The sequence below is a fragment of the Stegostoma tigrinum genome, chromosome 17, assembly GCF_030684315.1.
Source record: "Stegostoma tigrinum isolate sSteTig4 chromosome 17, sSteTig4.hap1, whole genome shotgun sequence".
Lineage (NCBI taxonomy): Eukaryota > Metazoa > Chordata > Chondrichthyes > Orectolobiformes > Stegostomatidae > Stegostoma > Stegostoma tigrinum.
The window spans coordinates 59,351,290-59,365,828 of NC_081370.1; the positions used below are offsets into that span (position 1 = coordinate 59,351,290).

The window sequence follows — 14,539 nt, forward strand, 5'->3', positions numbered from 1 at the left end:
ACTGCTGAGGCCAAGATATTGACTGCTTTCAAGAAGGGACTAAGTAGAGTTCTTTGGGCTAAAGAGCTCAAAGGGTGTAAGGATCAGGAGACTGAGTTGGATGATCATCCATGATCAGACAGAATGATACAGCAGGCTCAAAGGGATGGATGCCCAATTCCTGATCCAATTTTCAATCTTTCTCCATTTCTATTTTGTCCCCCTCCCAGTTCCTTCCAAGGGTGACGACACTTGCTAAGGGTGTCGTTGCCCACTGCGTGATCTCAGTCCTTCAGTATTCTTGGTAACAGGACATACTCCACATGTGAATGTGAACGTCCTGTCTCCAGGCGATTCCAGAGCGAGATCGGCACAAAGGAGCTCAATACCATTGTCTGCGTTCCGGGCAGGCCACAGGTTCGGGCAAACCAAGCTGCCAAGTAGTCAGGGTCGAGAAACCAATCTCCTTAGCGACTGGTTGATACTATCCTGAGGCTTGGAGGGAAGCAGAGTCTCACTGTGATGACCCAGCTGTTTCTCACATCAGTGAACTCAACACAGAAAGCAGAACCCAGAACCAGCTCTCCACTTTGCTCAGGGACTTAATAAAGACAAGACCAAGGCAGCTGGACTGTCCGGACACAATGGATATTGAATGTTGAATGCTTTCAGGGAGGAGTTAGATATAGTTCTTATGGCTAGAGGTGTGAATGGGAGTGGGGGAGAAAACAGGAACAGGGCACTGAGTTGGATGATCAGCCATGAGCATAACGTAAGGTGGAACAGGCTTAAAGGGCTGAATGGCCTACTCCTGCTCTTATTTTCTATGTTTCTACATAAAAGCTTCAGTCAACTTTAGTAATTCCAGAATGGGGAGGAGGAAATCAATCCACATTTCACCTCTTGCTCCTGCTAGAAGTCTGTATGGGGAAATGTCAGTGGAGGGTAAGAGAGGATTTGACCGTGATGGTCACTGCAGTTCAAATTACCTCCCAAATGGGACCAGGTTTACAGTTCGCCACTCAGGAAAGGTTCTGGAGGGTGGCTGTGTTGTTATCATGCACAAATGAGGCAGTCCCTTGAAAAAGGAAGGGCCGGGGAAAATATGGGTGGAAATAACAAAGCTGGAATAACCTGAGACCTTCTGTGGTATTTCTTTTTATTCATTCATGGGATGTGGGCATTGCTGACTAGTCCAGCATTTCTTGCCTATCCCTAATTGCCCTTGAGAAGGTGGCGGTCAGCTGGCTTCTTAAACCACTACAGTCCTCCTGCTATAGTTTGACCCACAATGCTATTAGGAAGGGAATTCCAGGATTTTGACCCAGCAACACTGAAGGAATAGCGATATATTTCCAAGTCAGAATGGTGAGTGGCTTGGTGGGGAACTTGCAGGGGGTGGTATTCCCATTTCTTTCTAGATGCAAGTGTCAGGAGTTTGGAAGGTGTTGATTAAGGAGGCATGTGAATCTCAGTGCTGCATTTTGTAGGTGGTACACACTGCTGCGACTGAGCGTCAGTGATGGAGGGAATGGATGCTTGTGGATGTGATGCCTTTCAATCGTGTATTTAATTATTACAGAAGCAATTCATGGCAAACGCTATTGTGATCTGAAGGGTTATCTGCTTAATTACAACCGAGTATTTATCACTGCATTTGTCCAATGTCACTTTTATCAAATTAAGCAAAACATTAGAACAGCTTATGGTGCGCAGTGCTGAATAATTCCCACCTGGTCATATTTCAATGTGCAAGATATGAGGCATACCTGTACATGAATGGAGCAACAGTGGCAGTGTTGGGGTGGTTGTACTGGTGTTGTGGGTGAGGTAGCTGTACACTGACTGTGTTGCTTCCTGTAGTTTGTGTTGTGCTGACTGTAGTGGCAGTCGGAACATTGCTACTGCTTGTCGGGGGTGTTCCTCCAGCCCCTTTCCCCTCCGAGGAGGCCAAACTACTGGAACTGGAATTCTTACTGTCTAGCTGTGATTTCTGCAGCGAGATTCCAGCACTAAGCCTCGCACTGCGGGGTCGCTCAGCCTCCTTCACAGAAGCTTGGGCACTTGTAGATTTCCCTGTTGAGGTTTTTAGCCCTGGTTTTGGTATTCCACTTTGCTGAGGTGCAGGGGGATCCTTTTTGGCACCATTCGATTTCCCTCCTTTCGGGATAAAGCTCGAGAGTTTGGAGGACTTTTTTGGCATTTCGGAAGCAGTGACCTGTGGTCCCTCTTTCAGCTCCTTTTCCAATTCAGCTTTATCAGAGCCAGAAGTCCTTTTGGAGGTCTCCTTCGTTTTGTCCCTCTCTTTCTCTTTCTGCTTCTCTTTTTCCTTTTCGCTGCCTTTCGGGGAGTTTTTCTTATTGCTCAGTGCTCGGCTGATGGTTCTTTGTGCAATGCCTTTTAGTGCAATCTTTGGGCTGTTTGAGGCAGGTGCGGCATTACTAACACATCTGGCTGACGCGTCTGCTTCACTCAGGTCCACACAGTTAGAAGGGGCTTCCACCCTTTCACAGCTGCCATCGCGAGACCCTGAGTTCTCCAGGGTGGCTCCAACAGCTTTGGAGCCACCTTTACTGTTGAACAGCTTCAATTTCTCCAGCATGGATTTCTGGCCATTGGCACCAGACTTGGGAGCGGGTTCTATGGCTGGCTTCGGGGGTTCCTGTGGGGGTGGCTTCACAGATAACATGGAAGACGTGGCAGTGTGCTTGGCATTGAGGGATTTGCTGCGCCAGGCTTTGGCAGAGTTCGGCTGGGGAATGGCAGACAAGCTCCCACCAATACTGCCCGTGCTGCTACTCGCCGAAGACTGGACATTTTCATTCATTCCGGGCTGTGAGACGATGTTGTCCACGGGCTCTGCAACTGGAACAGGAAACAACCATAAGTGGAGCAAATTTGCAAACTTTCCTGCACCTTCAGCTTCCTTCCATAAAAGGCAAGCTCTCACTTAAAATACTTAAATCAGAGGACTGTCAATTTGTCTTGGCCCTAGACTGCACTGCTAAACATATCGGCATTTTAAATAAATATGTCGTGCTAATGTATTTTTCCAAACTTGTGTTAATAGTAACAGACAATTCAATGAAAGACAGTTTTCAAATTACAACCCTGTTTGCTCTCTGAAATATAAAAATAATCACATAACAACAGGAGCCAACTGAAACTGGCGAGGTGAGTCAAACGGGATGACAAGGATTGCTTTGTTCAGAGGGTGACAGCACAGAATTTTTTTTTCAGGAATATTCATTTGTGGGATGTGGGCATCACTGGCTGGGTCAGTACTTAATGCCCATCCCTAACTTCTCTGTTGAAGGTGGTGGTGAGCTATCTATTTGAACCACTACAGTGCTCAGGATGTGGGGACATCACATCGTATTAGTGCAATGTGGTAACGCTTTCAAGTGGAGGGAGCTATCTGCAAGTTTTATCACTGGATCAAGTGGAACTTGAACCTGTGTCTTCTGGCTCAGAGTTCGGGACACTACTACTGCATGACAAGAGCTCCTAATTGCATCAGATTTATGCTGTGGGAATAACTTCAATCTCGACACTGCATCAGCAAGTTTCTCTACTAACCCCTTGAAGTTGGGTAAAATGCGGCATAAATGCTAATATTATTCCCCCTTAACACCTTAAGAAGGAATGGAACAGAAACAAAGTACTGCATAAGCTGGTAATCCGCTACAGAAACAGAAAATACTGCTATTGTCAGCAACGTCTCAAATCAATAACCCTTGAGTTACTTAAACAGTGAACAGCTGAGCTATTCAAACCAGGCCGCCCTAAGATTTGACGCACTACCTGTTCAGAGGTAGCAGTTCACAGACTGTGAGTTGGGCTATAAAGTTCACCTCAACACTATTCAGTTTGCAAGACGAGAGAGAACCCAGCCCTCACTCATAATTCCTAGCAATCTTGAGGATAGTAATCAAGGGCACCTATTCTCTGTATAACTATGCAAAATGAGACATAAACCAGCAAGGGTTGTAACAGCGAGTTAAGGAGAGTTCAAAAAAAGTCGATCAATGTATTTGCACTTAGATTACTGCTTTCGGTTCTCATGTCAATCTAAATGCTTTACAGGCAATGATGTGTAAAATAGGAAACACCACAGTCAATTTGCACACAGCAAGCTCTCACAAGCAGTGACATGGTAGTGTCAAGATAATAGGTTTTAATGAAGTTTTTCAGAAATAGCAAGAACTGCAGATGCTAGAATCAGAGCCAATACAGTGTGGAGCAGGAGGAACACAGCAGGTCGGGCAGCATCAGAGGAGCAGGAGAGTTGATGTTTTAGGCTTGGACCCTTCATCGGGACTGGGGAGAGGGAAGGGAGCTGGGAAATAAATAGACAGAGGAGAACTTGGGATGGGATGGAGATGGGTGGATGCATGTAGGGGTAGTGGGGATTGGTCAGTGGGATTGTTGGGGTCGATAGGTGGGGAAGAAGATGGACAGGCAGTGTCAGGTCAAATAGGCAGGGATAAATGGGACAGTTAGACATGGGATGAGGCCGAGGGTGGAGAGATTTGAAAATTGGTGAGTTCTATGTTGAGACCATTGGGCTGTAGGCTCCCGGGGTAGAATATGAGGTGCTGCTCCTCCAGTTTGCATGCAGCATCATTGTGGAGGAGGTGCAGGATGGACAAGTCACCCAGGGAGTAGGGGAGTGGGGGATGGGGGGGAGGGGGAGTTAAAATGGTTAGATACGGAAAGGTGTTGTTGATTATAGCATACAGAGCCCAGGTACTTCGTAAATCTGTCACCGAGTCTGCATTTGGTCTCACCGATGTAGAGGAGGCCACATGGGGAGCAACGGATACAGTATATCAGGTTGGACGATTTTTAGGTGAACCCCTGACAGAGATGGAATGTTTGTCTTGGACCTTGGATGAAGGTGATGGGGGCCGGTGGGGGGGGAGGGAAGTATAGGGGCAGGTGTAGCATTTCCTGCAGTTGCAGGGAACAGTGCTGGGGTTGGTGGGGAGGGTGGAGCGGACATGGGAGTCCCGGAGAGAGTGGTCCCTCTGGAAAGCAGGTAAGGGTGGGGAGGGAAATATCTCTTTGGTCGTGGGGTTGGATTGTAAGTGGCGGAAATGGTGGAAGGTGATGTGCTGGATGTGGAAGTTGGTGGGGTAGGTGAGGACCAGGGGACTCTATCTTTATTTTTTTAGAGGTGGGAGGTTTGAAGGCAGAACTGTGGGAAATGCAAGAGATGCCATTGAGGGCATTTTGGATCAACAGAGGGGGGAAGCTGAGGTCCTTAAAGTAGTCTAAGCTATAAATATTGTCAATGACAGTGGAGATAATTACCCATTCTTCTTTGAAATAGTGCCATGCGATCTTTTAAGCCAATCCGAGAGAGCAGAAAGTGAGTCAGGGTTAACATCTCAATTAGAATAGAAGACAAAGGGCAGCCCAGATTTGTGTGTTTAAATCTTCCGTCTCAGAGTGAGTGTTTTACCAACTGAGGCACAGCTGACACCAAAGTATACAGAGATTTCCTAATTAAGATTATGTTTTCTTAAATAATCCTCTCTTTCACCTTAGCCAGCAAGTTTTAGGCAGAGAGGCACTTGCTACTTTGTCTCAAAAAGTCAGAATTGAAGGAGTGCAAGGCTAGACAAAAATGGCCACCCAGCAACGGACCAATGAACATGCCTCCATTTGGGGGCCAACCATTTTCACAAGGGATGGGGGTGGGGGTAGGCACTTGAAAACCACCTGCTCACATGAAGGCGTTATTTTCTAGTTTCACTTATTCACGAAATGTGTGTGCATCACAGGTTATGGCCAGAATTCATTGTCCATCCCGAATTACCCACTCGGCAGATAAGAGTCAGACACATTGCTGTGGTTCTGGAGTCACATGTAGGCCAGACCAGGCAAGGATGGCAGGTTTCCTTCCCTCAAGGACATTAGTGAACCAAATAGGTTTTTCCTGACAATTGATAACTGTTTCATGCCCATCATTAGACTCTAACATACAGACTTTTGTGGAATTTAAATTCCACCATCTGTCGTTGATGGTGTTGTGGGCTCACTTGGGGCACAGATCCACTCATGGTTCAGGGAGGCTGCCAGATGTTTGCAGCAGTCAGATTGTACAAAGCTACAAGGATTAGAGGCAGAGGAAATGTCAGTAAAATGGTTTTGCCTTCTTGACAATTGATCATTCGAGGCTGTCATATGAGTGGCATCTATGTTCATTAAGTCATGACAGTGCTGTAATTGGAGATGAACAACCCATTAAACAACGGGTGGAATTTAATGTTCCATTAAAGGCAAATTCAGAATAAACGAAGCAATTAGGGGCTGAAGTGGGCCATTCTGCCCTTGAAATGCTCTGTCATTTAATAAGATCATGACTGATCTGATCACTCTATATTCTCACTTATCCCTGCTGACCTTTCACTTCCTTGCTTATCAAGAATCTACCCACCTCTGCCTTTAAAATATTCAAAAACTCTGTTTCACCTGCCTTTTTAATGAAGACAGCAATTGCATTAAGGGCAAAAGGTTAACTAGGGACAGAGTAGGGCTCCTTAAAGATCCACAAGGCTGCCTAAGTGTGGAGCCACAGGCGATGGGGGAGATACTAAACAAGTATGTTGCATCAGTGTTTACTGTGGAGAAGGATATGGAAGATAGAGAACATGGGGAAACAGATAGTGACATCTTGAAAAATGTCCATATTGCAGAGGAAGGGGAGGTGCTGGATGTCTTAAAACACATAGAGGAGGATAAATCTCCAGGATCTGATCAGAACTCTATGGGAAGCTAGAGATGAGATTGCTGGGCCCCTTGGTGAGATATTTATATCATCGATAGCCACAGGTGAGGTGCCAGAAGACTAGAGGTTGACAAAAGTGGTGCCACTATTTAAGAAAGGTGGTAAGGAAAAGCCAGGGAACTGTAGACAGGTGAGCCTGACATCAGTGGTGGGCAAGTTGTTGGAGGGAATTCTGAGGAACAGGATTGGCATGTATTTGGAAAGGCAAGGACTGGTGAGGGATAGTCAACATGGCTTTGAACACAGGAAATTGCATCTCACTGACTTGATTGCATTTTTTGAAGCAGTAATGAAGAGAAGTGATGAGGGCAGAGCAGTGGACGTGATCGATATGGATTTCAGTAAGGTGTTCAAACACGTTCATCATGGTAGACTGGTTAGCAAGGCTTGACCACAAGGTAAGGTGAACTATCTGTTTGAATATAGAACTGGCTCAAGGTTGAAAACAGATCGTGGTGGTGGAGGGTTGCTTTTCAGACTGGAGATGTATGACCAGTGGTATGCCACAAGGATAGGTGCTGGGTCCACTGCTTTTTGTTATTTATATAAATGATTTCAATGTGAACAAAGGAGGTGTGTTTTGTAAGTTTACAGATGGACACCAAAACTGGAGGTGTATTAGACAGCTGAAAAAGTTACCTCAGAGTACAACATTGATCATATAGACCAATGGGTCAAGGAGTCGCAGATGGAATTTAATTTAGATAAATGTGAGGTTTTGCATTTTGTAAAGGCAAATCAGGCAGGACTTATACACTCAAAGGTAAAGTCCTGGGGAGTGTTGCTGAGCAAAGAGACTATGGAGTGCATGTTCATAGCTCCTTGGAAGTGGAGTTGCAGGTAAACAGAATAGTGAAGAAGGCATTTGGTATCCTTAACTTTATTGGTCAGTACATTGAGTATAGAAGTTGGGTGGTCATGTTGCCACTGTACAGGACATTGGTTAGGCCAGTATTGGAATACTGCATGCAATTCTGGTCTCCGTGCTTCAGCAAGGGTGTTGTGAAACGCAACAGGGTTCAGAAAGGATTTACAAGGACGTTGCCAGGGTTGGAGTGTTTGACCTATAGGGTGAGGCTGAATAGGCTGGGGCTATTTTCCCTGGACCATTGGAGGCTGAGGGGTGACTTTATAGAGGTTTACAAAATCATGAAGGGCATGGATAGGGTAAATCACTAAGATATTTTCCCCAGGGTAAGGGAATCTAAATCTAGAGGGCATAAGTTTAAGGTGAGAGGGATAAGATTTGAAAGGGATCACACAGAGAGTCGTGCACGTACAGATTGAGCAGCCAGGGAAATGGAGGAGCTGGCACAATTACAACATTTAATAAGCAGCTGGATGGGTATATGAGTAGGATAGGATTAGAGGGATAAAGGCCCAATACTTGCAAATGGGACTAGATTTCTTTAGCATATCTGGTCAGCATGGATGAGTTAGACCAAAGGGTCTATTTTTGTGCTATATATTTCCAAGATTCTATGACTGTCAACCCACTTTGAGAAAAAATAATCTTCTTATCTCTGACTTCAATGGGCAATTCTTACTTTTAAACAGTGTTTTAGATTCTGTCATAAGAGGCAACATGTTTTATACATCCACACCTTGTCACAACCTCTCAGGATCTGGTATGCTTTGATCAAGATGTCTCTTCTCTTTTAAATAGATAGGTAAAGTATATTTCACACCACTGAAGGGATAGTCTGGTATAATAACAATGTGCAAATATTTAAATATTGAAAGAAATAAGATTCTTACAGGGACTTGACAGGGTGGATGCAGGAAGTTTGATTCCCCTTGTGGGAGAGTATGGGATTAGCGGGTATATTTTCAGAATAGGGGGTCACCAATTTAAGACAGAGATGAAGAGGAATTTCTTGTCCCAGGGTACTGAATCTGTGGAATTCTTTACGACAGAAGGGTGTCGAGGCTGGGTCATTAAGTATATTCGAGGCTGAGATTACAGATTTTTAATCAGTAAGGGGAATCAAGGGTTATGGGAAAAGACAGGAAAGTAGAGTTCAGGATGTTCAGATCACCCATGATCTTATCGAATGGCATAGCAGATTCCATGGGCTAAATAGCTTACTTCTCTTCTGAAATCTTTAACGCAATTAATCCATCCCCAATATCTTTACGTATTCAGTCTGGACATCTGCTGCATTAGCAGTTATAAAATCTGTTTGTTTACTTGGGAGTTTCATGGGCTCTTGGCTACAAGTGAACCAGCTAAACATTTCACAAGTGCTCGGCTCTTATTTTTGATTTAGCTGCTTTGCTTACTGTGGGGAGCTGAGAGGGCGAGTCAATGGATTTCTGTTGTGTAGGGTTATAACCAGGGGTAATTATAGGGCATATGAGCTATGTTCATAGAGTACATAATGGGTGAGGAACTTGAGCAGCTGAACAACTAAAGGGTGATGGCAGTGTAGGGTGAGGCTGAGGGAGTGAAGATGTGAGGAGGGCTTCAAAGTTGTCAAAAAATTGAACTGTACAAAGCTGCGCCACTGTTAACATTGTATCAGAGATAATGGGAACTGCAGATGCTGGAGAATCCAAGATAATAAAGTGTGAGGCTGGATGAACACAGCAGGCCAAGCAGCATCTCAGGAGCACAAAAGCTGACGTTTCGGGCCTAGACCCTTCATCAGAGAGGGGGATGGGGAGATGGAACTGGAATAAATAGGGAGAGAGGGGGAGGTGGACTGAAGATGGAGAGAAAAGAAGATAGGTGGAGAGAGTATAGGTAGGGAGGGGATAGGTCAGTCCAGGGAAGACGGACAGGTCAAGGTGGTGGGATGAGGTTAGTAGGTAGGAAATGGAGGTGTGGCTTGGGGTGGGAGGAAGGGATGGGTGAGAGGAAGAACAGGTTAGGGAGGCGGGGACAGGCTGGGCTGGTTTTGGGATGCAGTCGGGGGAGGGGACGAACTGGGCTGGTTTTGGGATGCGGTGGGGGAAGGGGAGATTTTGAAGCTGGTGAAGTCCACATTGATACCATTGGGCTGCTGGGTTCCCAAACGGAATATGAGTTGCTGTTCCTGCAACCTCCGGGTGGCATCATTGTGGCACTGCAGGAGGCCCATGATGGACATGTCATCCAAAGAATGGGAGGGGGAGTTGAAATGGTTCACGACTGGGAGGTGCAGTTGTTTATTGTGAATCGAGCGGAGGTGTTCTGCAAAGTGGCCCCCAAGCCTCCGCTTGGTTTCCCCAATGTAGAGGAGGCCACACAGGTTACAATGGATACAGTATACCACATTGGCAGATGTGCAGCTGAACCTCTGCTTAATATGGAAAGTCATCTTGGGGCCTGGGATAGGGGTGAGGGAGGAGGTGTAGGGGCAAGTGTAGCATTTCCTGCGGTTGCAGGGGAAGGTGCCGAGTGTGGTGGGGTTGGAGGGCAGTGTGGAGCGAACAAAGGAGTCACAGAGAGAGTGGTCTCTCCAGAAAGCAGACAAGGGTGGGGATGGAAAAATGTCTTGGGTGGTGGGGTCGGATTGTAGATGGCGGAAGTGTCGGAGGATGATGCGTTGTATCCGGAGGTTAGTGGGGTGGTGTGTGAGAACGAGGGGGATCCTCTTTGGGCGGTTGTGGCGGGGGCGGGGTGTGAGGGATGTGTTGCGGGAAATGCGCGAGACGCGGTCGAGGGCGTTCTCGATCACCGTGGGGGTAAAGTTGCGGTCCTTGAAGAACTTGGACATCTGGGATGTGCGGGAGTGGAATGCTTCATCCTGGGAGCAGATGCGGCGGAGTTAACATCTCAAGTGCTGGGTTAGTTTTTTTTTGGGAACGGAACTGGGCCTTTCCACCTGCATGCTCTGGGCTTCGCCTCCATTTCTGCCTCAAATTCACTGTTCCTTTACCACTTAGGGCCTGGCAGCTTTGAGATGAAAGGTGCAAACAGGATGTGGGATTAGTTCCATTCGTTTGGTCTGCCTGTTGTTATAGCCAACATGAGAAATCAAACAGCAACACACAAAGAATCTGTAAACACTGAAAACTTTCAGCATGTGAAATTATCTCAGCAGAGCCCTCAGCTGACTACCATTCTCAATCTCCCACATTTTCCACCTGCACCAGCAACTCTCCTCTTCGGTAGGATATAGACTAACATTTATCGCTAATCCCTAATAGCCCTTGAGAAGGTAGTGTGAACTGCTGTAGGCCATGTCGTGCAGAGTTGATTTTTCTGTTTCAATTTTGATACAACTGAGTATCTTGCTAAGCCACTTCAGAAGGCTGTTATGAGTCACCCGCATTAGGGGGAAGTGATGACCTAATGGTACTACTGCTGGACTTTTAACCCAGAGACCTAGATAACATTCTGGGGACCCAGGTTTGAATCTCACCACAGCAGATGGTGGAATTTGAATTCAATAAATATCTGGAATTAAGAGTCCAACGATGACTATGAATCCATTGTCGATTGTACAATCGCTAGTGCGGCCTCATTTGGAATATTGCTTGCAGTTTTGGTCACCCCATTACAGGAAGGATGTGGAAGTATTGGAAAAGGTGCAGAGGAGATTTACCAGGATGTTGCCTGGTCTGGAGCGCAGGCCTTATGAAGAAAGGCCGAGGGACTTAGGTCTGTTCTCATTGGAGAGAAGGAGGCTAAGAGGGATTTAATAGAGACATACAAGATGATCAGAGGATAGATAGGGTGAACAGTGAGAGTCTTTTTCTGAGGATGATGACTTCAGCTTGTACAAGGGGGCATGGCTACAAATTGTGGGGTGATGAGATAAGACAGCTGTCAGAGGCAGGTTCTTCACTCAGAGAGTGGTAAGGGCGTGGAACACCCTGCCTGCCAATGTAGTTAACTCAGCCACATTAGGGGCATTTAAACAGTCCCTGGATAAGCATATGGATGATGATGGGATAGTGTAGGGGGAGGAGCTTAGATTAGTTCACAGGTCGGCACAACATTGAGGGCTGAAGGGCCTGTTCTGCACTGTATTGTTCTATGTTCTATGTTCTATGATTGACGGAAAGACACATCGAGCTCACTAATCTCCTGGTCTGCCTACATATGACTCCAGACCCACAGAGATGTGAGTGACTCTGAACGGTCCTCTGGGCAATTAGGGATGGACAATAAATGCTGCTATCCAGCAACGTCCCTCATTCCATGAATGAACAAAGGAAAAAAAACTGTGTGGCCTGGAGTTACATGTAGGTCAGACTGAGTAAAGGTGGCAAGTTTCCTTCCCTAAAGGGCTTCAATTAATCAGATTGGGTTTTATAACAATTGATAATTACAACATGATTTTCCACATTTATTAACAGAGTTTCTATCTGTCAGTTGTCATAATGGATTGCTAGCCCAGAGGTATTGTCACTACTCCAATGTTCTTCAGTGTCTGATAGGAACTGTATTCACTAGGGTTTAGGAGAATGATAGGAGGATATGATAAAAAAAAATTCTGAAACAATGCTGAACAGATTAGCTACAGGAAAGATGTTTTCATTGTTTGTGGGAGTCCAGAACAAGGAGGCACTAGCTCAGGATCAGCCATTTGTGACAGAAATAAGAAAAATTTTCTTCACTCAGAGGGTGGTCAACCTGTGGAATTCTCTTCCCACAGAAAGCTGTAGAGGCCAGGCCATCAAGAAAGAGGCAGATGCATTTTTAGCAATCATAGGTGATAAGGACAGAAGGCAGGAATATGGTGTTGAGCTGGGCAATTAGCCATGGTTATATTGAATGGTGGAGCAGGCTCAAAAGTCTGAATGGTCTACTAGTTTCTATGTTTGTACAGAAACCTGCTGTTGATGTTCTGTTCATGCATTTCTGGGCTCCAGACAAGGCTGGTCCTGTGTTTGCTGATGCCCAGAAATGTAATTTTCCAATAGTGATTGCTGGATAATAATTGAAACCAGGATGCCTGGCTAGTTCTTATCCCACTCCCCAGCCGAAGCTCACAGAGGTGTATTGTTATGCAGTGCCTATCGGATGAGTTAACTCACTGAAGTCTGGCAATTTCAAGTCTGTACAACTCCGTCCCGCCCGAAATGACACATAGTGCCCAAGGAGCCAGTTGGGAGAACATCCAACATGTATTATAATATAAAATGCAACAGACAGAGATATATCACGGACAGGCTAATGCTGCTGCTGGCAAGGTCTTAAGACTGGAGCTTAATATGAAACCTGTGCTTCAGGTCAGAAGTCACTTCTGTGAAGCAGTAAGTATGAAATTGAAGTAGAGATGAGAATCATACACCATGTATTTCCACATTTATTCTTTTTTCTCTCTCCAGAGTTAATGAGCTGTAGCTTTGCCTCCAAAATAGTGATGCTAAACTTAACTACCCTGGGCAAATACTGTGACAAAATAATGACCCCACTGCAATTGTGGTGCGAATCCTCACAAAGTGTTAACTTGGCCAGGAATTCACATGTGTGCAAGCAACTGGCATATCAACTTTGAAGGAGATAACACCCTGCAACTCTCTCAGGCAACTGGTAAAGTCAACAAGTTGTACAACTGCCCCAGCCTCCCCCAAATCCTACCACACACTTGTGTGATAGGTGCCATAAATGTTCATCTTTGCTCCTGTGTAAATGTTGAAATACAGAGTATCATAGAAAAATCCCTTTATTTCCTGTAAATACAATTTCTGCAGCAGTGAAACACATCAGTGGTTTGAAATGTACTTCCGCTGAGCTGTATTGCGCAATTACAATCATAAAATAATTTTCAACGAATGTGCATTTGCATCTATTTAAATGAACAACACATCTATGCACAACACAAATTGTTAAACAACAGCATTGTAATAAAAGTTCACTTACCTGAGGAACAGCATTTTTAAATGAATTTCCTTCCAAGAACTTTTGGAAGCATGCTCCAATATATGACGAGGTGAAGTATTTTAGTATGCAGATGTTTAAGCTCCTTACTATGTACTTTGTGTAGTTGTTAGTGTGTGTAAGATGCTGCAGATTGCATTCAAAGTTTCTCAGTTTCCTTACAAATTGGTTCAAAGATTCAGGATGCAGTGTGACGGTTAGACTAACGGCTGCTGCAACAGCCAGTGAAAATCAAAAAGAAACACCAGCTCACAACGCACGCCTCCAGCACTGTCAAACGCCTATTTAGAAAAGACTTGCTTCACTGCCAAGAATGTGTGTGGACATTTATTATAATTCCCAGTTGTTTGATCGAAGCCAGACTTCTCTGATGTTTCAACTCACACAAATCTCCTTCTTGACTGCGTGCATATAATTTACTGAATAACAATTACAGACTGGATATCAGCCCAAATCACATGCCTGTTTAATGACATCATTAGCTGATGGGGGAAACGCACTGAAGACAGCATCAAGTTCAGTCAATGATGTGGATGTAATACCTCACAGCAGTTAGTGTCTGCTGGAGGAATTACACCAGTTGCAACAAAAGTCCGTCAGTGTTTCAACACCAAAATGTTAGGCTGCCATAATCTCAGAAGACCATATCTCCTGAAGAAATTAATGGTTCCAGCTGCAACACAATGTAATATCATACAGAAATCCCAAGTATCGAGCTGCAATGATCCAAGAGGCATTTCTACTGATGAAATTACTATCGGTCTGTCTGGAACTAAATGAATATTCCAAAGAAACTCATAGGTGGCATTGAAAGGAAGCAAGATGACAGCTTTATCTAACGCTGAGCTCCAAATTCACATTGTGTTATCAGACAATGTCCAGCCTCTTATTGACGCCTATGCCATCTACCCTAGTTGTCATTGTGTTTAAGTTGTGAACTGTACATC

At 45.1% G+C, this 14,539-nt stretch overlaps 1 protein-coding gene across 4 annotated transcripts in view; it reads right to left on the reverse strand.

Moving 5' to 3' along the window:
* The window catches only part of nav2a (neuron navigator 2a), a 566,581-nt gene that overhangs the window by 263,414 nt on the left and 288,628 nt on the right, over positions 1–14,539 (reverse strand). For all 4 annotated transcript variants that reach the window (XM_059652190.1, XM_059652189.1, XM_059652188.1 and 1 more), the window contains one exon: positions 1,749–2,844. In XM_059652190.1, the coding sequence (XP_059508173.1) occupies positions 1,749–2,844 (1,096 nt within the window). The remainder of the gene's footprint in view (positions 1–1,748; positions 2,845–14,539) is intronic.